Source organism: Scylla paramamosain, unplaced genomic scaffold (assembly GCF_035594125.1).
Source record: "Scylla paramamosain isolate STU-SP2022 unplaced genomic scaffold, ASM3559412v1 Contig98, whole genome shotgun sequence".
NCBI lineage: Eukaryota > Metazoa > Arthropoda > Malacostraca > Decapoda > Portunidae > Scylla > Scylla paramamosain.
Window position 1 is genome coordinate 203328 of NW_026973763.1, and position 11673 is coordinate 215000.

At 37.6% G+C, this 11673-nt stretch overlaps 1 protein-coding gene across 1 annotated transcript; it reads left to right on the top strand.

The window, feature by feature from the left end:
* Positions 1 to 1734: 1734 nt before the first annotated feature.
* Positions 1735 to 10052, top strand: LOC135099021 (uncharacterized). The gene is made up of 5 exons (XM_064001454.1): positions 1735 to 1811; positions 6232 to 6285; positions 6492 to 6688; positions 7388 to 7543; positions 7885 to 10052. Exons 3-5 carry the CDS (start codon positions 6493 to 6495, stop codon positions 8328 to 8330), a joined length of 798 nt encoding a protein of 265 aa, XP_063857524.1. The 5' UTR covers positions 1735 to 1811; positions 6232 to 6285; position 6492; the 3' UTR covers positions 8331 to 10052.
* The last annotated feature ends 1621 nt before the right edge of the window (positions 10053 to 11673 follow it).

Consider the following 11673-nt stretch of genomic DNA (forward strand, 5'->3'; position numbering starts at 1 on the left):
GCGGATGAATTGTGTAAGAGCAAGATCTGGTGGAACGGCCCACAATTCCTTTGGCAACATAGCAAAATGGATAGCCATTCCCAGTACAAGGTCATAAATGAGAATGATCCTTAAGTGAAGAAAGTTGTATGCCATGCTGTAGGTACACAACAACAGCCCACAGATATACTAGAAAAACTTCAGAAGTATTTTTCTGATTGGTTTAAAGCAAAGAGGGCAGTTGCTGTATGCCTCAAGCTTCTGAACAGCTTCAGAGGAAAAGGTGATGGCACTACTGAAGTCAAGGGAAACACATATAAGCCAGTAAATGTAGCACAAGTGTCACAAGCTGAAAATCTAATTATAAAACAACTGCAAGCAAAGGCATTCCAAAAGTAGGTAAATGTACTGAAATCATCTGCTAACCATAATTCTTTAATTAAAGGAGACAATGGCAAGGGAACAAAAGTGATAGACAAGACCAGTTCCCTCTATATAAGTTAGATCCCTTCATTGACAAAAATGGTATCATGAGAGGAGGAGGAGGAGGAGGAGGAGGAAGATTGAGGCTTTCTAATCTGACAGATGAATCCAAACATGCAGTCATCCTCCCCAAAACATCACACATAACCCAGCTGATAATATGCCACCATCACAAAAGGACAAACCATCAAGTCAGGGGCATAACTTTAAATGAAATCAGGTCATGTGGATACTGGATAGTAGGAGGATCATCCCTAGCATCAAGGCACATTTCAAAGTGCATCATCATCTGTCTAGTGACAGACTACAACCATCACCTCCTTTTAAATACTCAGCAGTAGATTTGTTTGGCCCTTTCTATGTCAAAGAGGGGCATAAAGAACTTAAAAGATATGGAGTGCTCTTTACTTGCATGGCATGTAGAGCTGTGCACACAGAGACACCCAACAGCATGGATACAACCCAATGGGCACGGCACGTGAATTCGATGTGGATTATTCATGGATTTCTGGTGAAATCTTGAGTACGCAAGTATTCACTAAATTTCCACGTCTTTTCCACATGGATAACTGGTTACCAGATTCACGTGAATAACTGGAAAAAGAAATCACGTGATTTCTTTAGTAATTTTATACACGCATAAATCTGGTACTTGAATTCACGTGATAATACATTACTAAAAATGGCATTCTGGGCGTTAATTATATGCTTTTGTTAACATTAAATTTAAAATAAAATAGTAAAAATAAGGTCAGTCCAGAACATTATACATCCACCTTGATTAATTTTAGTTGTTATATTTCATCTGTAGCCTACTAATGATAATCCATATATTCGCAACCTTCATACATATATATAGGCTACAAAATTTTGAGCTGCCCGCTAAATCAAATAGTCTACCCGGCCGCCAGGCAATGCACCATGCAGTCACTGAAACACGGAGATTAAATTGAGTATTCATCTCTCTCTCTCTCTCTCTCTCTCTCTCTCTCTCTCTCTCTCTCTCTCTCTCTCTCTCTCTGATGTATTTATTTTCTTTACATCAATAAATTATTTTAATTTGAATTTGAATTTTTCTCTATTGTTGTCCGTAAATGCTGGCAAACCACAAAGTAATCATATTATGTATTATGAAATAGATTTCAGGGTAGCATTGTTGGAATATATTAAGGAATTATCACCATAGTAAGCTAAAATAATAGGGCGAGGGAGTTTGCGCAACGCGCTGCTCGGATGGTCTGCCTTGTACGTGCCAGGCCGTTGACGCGAAAACTGTGGGAAAGACAGGGACAGTTCAGGAAGTCTCAGGCTGTTTTGGAGCCTTTCGTGGCTGTGCTAGCAAATAGCAGGTATGTAGTGATGTATTCAAGTGTGAGGATTACCTGTGGGCAAAGTGTAGGATGTCAGTGGAGTGTACAAGGAAAGGGAGAGCGTGATTGGAGAGAGTGTTGGACAAGAATTTTTAGGTGGCAGTGAATCTAGTCCTAGAGTGTTTCTTCATCTGCTCTAGGGGCTATGTGAGTTGCAGCGGCTGTGCGAGAAGACGCCTGTCTGCCCTACGTTAGTGATAGGTGTGCTCGTCACCTCTTATCCAGAGATGACCCTACCGGGGTGGAGTGGAGTGGGGTGGGGCCTGAGTGGAGTGGTTCTTACCTGGTTGGGCTCCCGAGGGAACCCCACAATGGCTAGCACGCCAGCCCGGAAATTTTTTAAAAGAACAGAGGACTATAAACTGAAGAAATGGCTGGAAAGTGTGCTATACACCCAAAGTATTTACAAACATCAAGGGATAGTCGGGTGCACATAACCTAACGCCACATATCACTCACCTACCTGGCCGTCTTGCCATGGTTTTGGGGTAATGAACAACGCTTATTTATATTTGAATACATGGCCGAAGATCTTTTGTCATTAAGACACCCATTTATTAAACAGGTCTAACACCTCTACACTCGAGAACCCCGTAAAGTAAGATAAATATTAATTCAATTAATGCAATATCTTACCTTGTAATGGGGATAGAGACCCGGCGGGGACACTTATAGAAACCTTAACCATAATGTAAGACTCCAGTAAGGCAAACAAGGCCGTAGGTAAGGTAATCTTTTGGTGTAGCTAAAGTAAAATATTACCACTAAAACTAATGAATCCTAATCTAAAACAATCTAAAATAACCAATTTTTTTTTCATTTCCCCACCTAACCTAACCTAAAATAACCTAACCAAACCAAACCAAACCTAACCCACTAACCTAACCTGATTCGAAGTATTGGGGTGGTGGTGAGGGGCAAGTATTTTTTTTACGAACCAAAAAATTGCCAATTTATAAATAGCACATCGAAATCTATAAAAAGAAAGTAGTTTCAACCCGAAAATCCTAATCTGACCTCTGCTATAATAATACTGCAAAATATTTTAGGCCAAGTATATACAAAGTTTAGATGATTGCCTTAATTATTGTTCACTAACCAAACCCAAGATTTCCTAAGCTAACCTAACCTAACCTTTCCAGAAATTACCTGCCAAAATGGAAGGAAGGGTTTGCCACCCCCTTCCTTGTTCAAGTAGTCATTATGGGTAAAAGTGTAGAGTCCTTTCTCGGCGTTATTACTGGTTTGTTTTTTTCCTCGTTTTCCCAGCACCAACAAACTTTAAGACGTGGCGGGAAGGCGGAGTTTTAGGGTGGAGGAAGCCACATAGGGCAAATTTGGCAAGACCCACAATTACCATGAGGGTTTTGATCCCTTCACTTCTCACTTGTGTGGTTATTAGTGATTTATGATGCGTTATTAATAATAAAATACAGAAATACACCTTATAGTACTACTAACATGATATACTGTTATGAATTTAGTGACAACGAAAATGTATATAGCTATGTATTTTTCTTTAACTGGGATGCATTATGCTAAAAATGCAGTGTTTGCAATTTCTTTATGGCATTTCTGCCAGAAACATCACTGGTATTATTTCTACTTCCCCATATGCATACTAAGCCTGTTAATATAGCTGCAGTAGTTTTCATGTGTGTAGTGGTAAAACCACTTTTGTCTGTAAATTATCAGTTACTGAATAGTAACTAGTTTTGAAGAGGTCAGATAGAATGTTTTCAAACTTAGGAAATTAATTTTACTAGGATGTGATGTGAAATTTGCACAGACAGACCATTAGTAACAATTAATTTCAGGAAGAGCGTATCCTGCTACTGTATGGGCTGGATCAATCTCAACTTGTAACTGGTGGTAGCTACTCCATCCATTAATTCTTTCCCTCTGTTGAGACAACTTAAAGTGAGTATGTATATATAATGTCTTATTGAATGTTCTATCTATGCATGATGTACTGCTTCAAATTTACTTTACGGACCTTTAAAGTCTGACTGATCACCTATATCACTGTCATACTGAAACTCTCTTCAGAAGGCAAATTTTTGCTACTTTGTGTTGTGTGTAATCATTGAGCTCGTTTGTGTTGTAGTATGTAATCTTTAAGCTACTCTGTGTTTTGTGTAAACTGCAGAACTACTTTAATTTGTTTTTGTGTACTCTAAACTAATATATTTCATTTGTTATCTTTCAGAGTGCTAAACCACTACTCTAACTCTCCTATTTTTCCCTGACTTTTGATCACAGTCTCTTCTCAATTAATTATGTCTTACCATAAAAGATACAGGCAGATACAACGTGAGCTCAAGGAACTGTTGGTTAGTAGTAGTGAAGAGGAAGCTGACTGGGTTCATCAAAACACCAAAATTCCCAAACTTTACCATAATAACTCTGACCCATCTTTAAGCTTTTCTGACCAGGACAGTTGTGAAAGTACATCCTTATCCCCCTTGATAGTAACTGCACCAGAAGAATTAAGCACAGATGATGAGAGTCACCACCATATATCTGATTTGGCACTTGAAGAAGGATTAGCTTTATGGGCATCAAAAAATAACATTACACGCCAGGCAGCAAATGAATTATTGGAGCTGTTGAGGAATAATGGGCATAATCTACCTAAAGATTCACGCACTTTGATGGAAACTCCAAGGTATGTAGAGGTATTAGAAAAATGTGGAGGACACTATTATTATTTTGGTATTGGTTCATGTTTGCAAAATATATTGAAGACTCATCCAGCATTTGTAAAAGAAAATGATTCGGTTAAACTCAGTGTAAACATAGATGGTATTCCTTTACATAAATCAAGCAATGAACAGTTCTGGCCTATACTGATAAAGTTCAGCTGCTTTAAGCCAGCATTAGTTGCTCTGTATTGTGGAAAGACTAAACCAGATTCTATTGACAGTTTTTTGGAAGATTTTCTTCAAGAATATAAGCAACTTTCTGAAAATGGTTTAGTTTTTGAAGGGAAAAGACTGGCAGTAAGAATAGTTGCATTTATTTGTGATGCACCTGCATGCTCATTTATCAAATGCATAAAAGGGCACAATGGGTATTACTCATGTGAGAGATGTGAAATTAAAGGAACCTGGCAATCACATGTTCTTGTATTAGACTCTGCACAACCCTGTAATGAAAGATCTGATGAGAAATTCAATCAGGAACAGTACAGGGATTCTCATCAGTTAGGAAAAAGTCCTTTGATTCAGTATGGAATATCTTGCGTGAAAGGGTTTCCACTGGATTACATGCATATGATTTGCCTTGGTGTTACCAGAAGAATGCTACTTTTCCTCATAAGAGGTTCTAAGAAATGCAAACTCTCTCAGCTTCAAATAAGTTTAATTTCTTCTTCTTTAGAGAGTCTTTCCAACAAACTACCAAGTGAATTTGCTAGACAGCCACGATCACTAGCTGTAATTGATCGCTGGAAGGCCACCGAATTTAGACAGTATATATTATACACAAGTATTGTTGTCCTGAAAGATGTTGTTCCTATTATATACAAAAACAGTCTTTTGCTTACTGTGTCCTTATCAGTTTTATTGAATTCCAATGATGAAATACGAAATTCTTACTTACCATATGCAAGAGAATTACTTAAGTGTTTTGTACAACAGTGTCGAGATATATATATGGTCAAAGTTTTATTGTATATAATGTTCATAATCTTCTTCACTTGGTAGATGATGTAGAGAATTACCAGTGTTCCCTTAATGACATTTGTGCTTTCCCATACGAGAATGAACTTCACAAAATAAAGCAGTTAGTGAGGTCATCAAACAATCCAGTTTCTCAAGTTTTCAAAAGACTTGCAGAAAAGAAAATGTTTAATGAATCAAAAGTGACAGAAGCTAATCACAGAATATATATATCTACAAAATACAAAAATAATTGTTTCATGTTAAAAAATGAAGATTTTGTGTTCCTTAGGAAACTAAAAAATGATGTCTACTATGAATGTGATGTTCTTCGTCAAAGCCAAACTGAAAATTTTTTTACTGAACCATGCAATTCTAAACTCATTAACATTGTGTTTATGAAAAATAAGAGTAATTTAAAAAAGAAAGTAATTCACTTAGAGCAGCTGCATAGAAAGGTGATAAAATTGCCATACAAAGATGGTGTTGTTTTAGTACCAGTTGTACATGACATTTCCAGTTAGGTGAGCAGTTGTACATGGTGTATTCTCATGACTGATATGTGTTTAGTAAAGAGAAGTTAAGCAAAACGTTTCAGATCTGCAGGATTTTAGTCTTCATACACAAGTTGTATTTGTTATGTATCTCTCTTATGGCCATTGTTCTTTGTCTCAAAACTGTTCATCTGCATCTTCACTCTCCTCTTCGTCTCCCTTGTGCCTTGTGTGCCAGTACAGCCCGGAGTGCTGCTCTTCGGCTTATGAAGAGGATTTTGTCAGGTTGAGACATGGGTAATTGTTTCTATACTACATTTAAAATATAGAAATTAGGTTTTTATTCTTGTCATATACCTATCTGAAGAGGTAAAACTGCCAACATGCCTAGCTTTTAAATATTGTATTATTCGTACTTGAATATCTTACTGCTGATGTTATTAATGAAACAAAATATGCAAAGCATGAACATAGCCCATTGATTAATTATATTTTATATTTAGAATGTGGAAACGAGCAGTTTGGTTGGAGGGTAAGAAAGAAGAAGAGGGTGTGGTGCCATCCAGCTGGGTATTAGAAGAGAACCAAACCTTGTTTTGGCCACAAGGAGTTAATGCTGAGAATGCCCTTCATAATCAGCAAGAACCAGACCCTGCATCATGGAGAAAGTTTATGTTGAAAAAAGTGAAGATCACTTCTGGTTGGTGTTTTACTATTATCTTGCTGTTATTGGATGACGTTCACTTTCATGTTTATTCACCTCAGAAATGCTCATTTTTGTTGCCTTTTAGCTGTACCTGATTGAGATAAATGTCACAAAAATTTAGGGCTGGTAATGAAATGTTTGGCGCCTGAGATGGGCAGTGGTCGAGGTATGCAATATATATATATATATATATATATATATATATATATATATATATATATATATATATATATATATATATATATGGGTTATGAACAAGATGTACTCAGTACCGTAACTTTATTTTGCGCTACGTTACGCCACTCAGACTTGATGGCATCTTCAGGCTAATATAAGAGGTATTGGTGTGGAATCTTATATTATAATATTTTAAGTATTTTGGTGTAATTGTAAATTTAATATGTATTTTATTCTATTAGACTGAAGATGCCAGCAGTCTGAGTGGCGAAACTTAGTGCAAAATAAAGTTATGGTACTGAGTATGTCTTGTTCATAACCCAAGTATTTCAAGAAACTTCATCAACGCTATATATATATATATATATATATATATATATATATATATATATATATATATATATATATATATATATATATATATATATATATATATATATATATATATATATATATATATATATATATATATATATATATATATATTATTTTTTTATTTATTTTTTTCCCCCTCAGATAGTTTTCAAGAATGCGATACCTACCATCTGACATCTACGGTGGAGAGTTCTGAGAGCAACAGTGATCCTGATGAAGGTCTACTCATGAGAAAAAGGAGAAAACGTTGTAAGAAAAATCTGCCTGATGACTTTGTCAGCAGTGAAAACTTACATGGTAGGCATACCTGGTCATATTTGAAAACAATTTATGAAAGAAGAAAATCATAACAGTGAATACAACAGCAATACTATTGTTCATTAATAATTAGATTGACAAACTGAGAGAACTGAGAGGTGGGGGATAGCTGGGAAAACACAAAGTGGTTTGGTTAGCAAATTTCTTCAATCTCATTTTTGTCTACAAAGTGTCTGACTGTAAACATTTACAGGTGAAGGGTTTCCCCGGACTATTCACTGACTCCTTTTATTTGTCTTTGACAGCCCCCAACACCAAGCCCTTTCACAGTTTTTTTTTTTTTTTTCGTGTCTTTGTAATATGTAATGATTTTTCCACAGAAGCTGTCCACATGAAGCCAGCCTCACAGAAGCCACAGGTCACAACCTCTCAAGATAAGGTAGCTTCTGCTCCTTCACAGGTTGTACTTCCAACACCTCCTCCTAAGGTGTCTTTGGATATGCGGTCCACCAGAACCCATGGGATGATGGAGTGCAGTGCAACAAAAGATTCGGTATCCAGCAAGACATCCAAGTCATCTGACAACAGTGATGGCAGTGGCCAGCATGACAGGAGACATCATGACACGCCTTACCAAAAAAGAAACCATGATCGAGGTGACAATCTTGACCACCATGACAGGAGACACCATGACACACCTCACCGAAGAAGAAGCCATGACCAAGGTGACGTGCTTAAAAAGTTCTCAGATTCAAATGTGACAGAAATACAAATGATAGTTGCAGCAAAATTGCGTAATGCTCCAAAATTGAAAAATGAAAATTAGCTGATGTAAAATGGTACTTACAATCAGTTAAGATCTGCAAGAATGTTAAAACAAACCAATCTTTGTCTCATGCATGACCTTGGTGAAGTAAAGTATTTTCATACCAAGATGAACTGCAATAGCGCAGTGAAAAATCTAGTCATACCCACTGCCAACAGGAGTCTAACCCGGGTCTCTTGAGTGAGAGCCAGACAGCAAGACCACTACACCACTGTGGTGTAGGGGTCTTGCTGCCTGGCTCTCACTCAAGAGACCCGGGTTTGACTTCTGGTGGCAGTGGGTATGACTAGATAAAGTATTTTCATTTTGTATGTTACTAAAAAAATGCTGGTAAATTTATCTCATGACTGATTGTACACAGATGACCTTATATATTGTAACTATGTGTACATTTCCCTTCCTCCCCCCTCTCTCTCTCTCTTAAAGAAGCTCTTTTTCTATCAGAATGACAAAATTTATTGATGTGTAAACAGTATAAGGGGGGATGTTAGAGAAGCTTAAGAATGAAAGAACCAGGACCGCCGAGAACCGAACCTCAGACAAGCTGTTCCCGCCACCACGCTAACCTGGTCCTGGTTCTTTCAACTTGTCGTTATGGGATTCAAGCTTAAGAATGGTTTTAAGATGTGGAGAGAGACTTACTGCTGTAAAATTTGAACCGATTGGGATATTACCTCATGATATTTATGTGAGATGATATTAATGATCTCAGATTATAAAAGCAAACTAGTATTATTAACAGTTATTTATTTTGTAATTTAGTAATAGATATAACATTTTAATTTATAATTTTGCTTTTGCCTACCACTTAGGTTCCCATGTATTTTTACGTAAATGAAAAAGTATGGAGCTACACAAGTATCAATTCACAAAATGCTTAATTTCATTGACAACTGTGGTCTGTATTGTTTTAAGCATATTGTGTACTTGTGGCAGGCCTGGTATTCTTTGCATATATTCCCCCTGGGGCTACATAGATACTAGAATGTAGCCCTCTCCATGTCGGCTGTGTGCCGTAAGAGGCGACTGATTCTGGCCCTGGGTGGGGATCTCTTTTACTAGCCCATAGCAGGTCTTTTTACCGCTTGACATATTTTCCCTTCTCATTTCCCTTTGCTTTCTGTCCATTTTCTTTTACGTTCTCTTACTTTTCCGAGTGGTGGGCTGACTCTTTGTCAGAGTGAGGGTTGGTGTCCTTTACTTCCCATAGCCATTTCTGTCTTTCTCTTGTTCTATATACCTCTACTGTTTAGGGTGACACTAGGCTGGGGATCTGCCCATTCTTCTCTACCTTTTATAGTCCCACTTGTGGCACATGCCCAGGGATAATGCTAGGCACAAGTGCCATGGGAACCCATTTATTGAGTCGTGGCCCGGGATGGCGGATGGTCACCCTCACAGTTCAAGGGTGGTTTCTGCTGTTCTGGACCATGGCATGGGGAGGTAATGCATAGGAGCAGGTGTCAGGCTATGGATGGATTGTGGCTAAACAAAGTTTTAATTTTTTGTATTACTGGGATCATCCATTTATATATTGCAGTTATTCTTCATTCAAGTCAGATATCTTGAAAGCCTTTATATATAAAAATGCAAGCACTAACTTTTTTTTTTTTTCATAAAATATGGAAATTATTTTGGTTTTGATATTTTTACAAGGATGAAGATTATTAAATTTATGAAAAAGTGTAAGACTGAAGAATATATATATACACACTTTCTGTATTACTTGTATTTTTTACATGCCTACCTTGTATTCTGAAATTGCACAGTACTATGGTTGCATTCAACAAGTGTGAAGGCTGCATTATCGTGCTCTACCAGCCTGCCTGTCAACAATGTGCGGTCTCGTAAAGGATATGTTTCTGTTTATAATAGCCTATTCGACTATAGCTTACGTAAATGATACAGAAACATATACTGAGAGACTGGATGCACTGATGACATGCAGATTACCAGAGCACGATAATGCAGCCTTCAAACTTGTTGGAATCAACTACAAAAGCTCAGATAATTCACGGATAAATAAACACATGGATTATTCCACCAGATATTACCGTGTATTACACGTGAATTTGTACACGTGTATTCCACGTGTTCATTTTCACGTGAATTCGATTTTGCATTTTCCATCAAATATCCATGAGTAATCCACGTGCAGGATCCACGTGTATTCCACGTGAATTACGTGACATTTGCCCACTGGGAAGTTCCTTCCTAAGTGCACACCGTCGCCGTATGGTCTATAGACAGACAGATACTTCTATAAGCAATAACATTTCTGCAGTGTGCTTTTCTGTGAGGTGCATCAATGAACGCACTTGTCTCACACATCACAAACAACAAGTAACCCTGAACGTCACTACTCATTCATCACTCAACATTTCAAATTTCTTTTCTATTTGTCCACATCCTTCTATAAACAAAAAACTGTGTAATATGATGATTTGTAAGGTGCATGAGTGAATATTATGTGAATGCTCACACCTGAAGCAGGCCTTGACTCTCTCAAGGGCCTTCTCATTAAATCGGTCTTATTGTAATTTGAACTGTGGATATATATGCAACTAAATTCATAATGCTGATGGTAAATTTTAATGGCTTATCTGCATTTTGAGGTCAGCAGATTAAAAAGATAGAAGTAATATAGATATGTTGAAGGCAGACTTAGTGGTGGCCCCCAACCTTGTGAGAGAGAGAGAGAGAGAGAGAGAGAGAGAGAGAGAGAGAGAGAGAGAGAGAGAGAGAGAGAGAGAGAGAGAGAGAGAGAGAGAGAGAGAGAGCGCTATTAATTAATATACCTTTGCTTGAAAAACACACACATACAAGATTCCTTTGAGAGAGAGAGACAGACAGACAGACAGACAAGGGAAAGGTTTGTTTACATACATTTTCTTTTATAAGTTGCTGTCCCGTTCTCTGAGTTTGCAACGGATACTCAAGTAAACTATATCATGTCCCACCAAATACTCTCTCTCTCTCTCTCTCTCTCTCTCTCTCTCTCTCTCTCTCTCTCTCCCACACCTTACCTCATCTTCCCTCCCACAGATGACGGATGAGGAGGAGGAGGAGAAGGAGAAGAAGAAGAAAAAGAAAAGAAAATAAGAATGAGAAAAAACATTTACTTATTCAATTATTTATTTATTTACTCAAAATCACTTATTTTCTCTCCCACAGGTAATGGAGGAGGAAGAAGAGGAGGAGGAGGAGGAGGAGAAGGAGGAGGAGGAGAAGGAGGAGAAGGAGGAGGAGGAGAGGAAGAAGAGAACCACATAAACACTTAAAATATTCTTTTTCTCTCCCACAGGTGATGGAGGAGGCGGAGGAGGAGGAGGAGGAGGAGGAG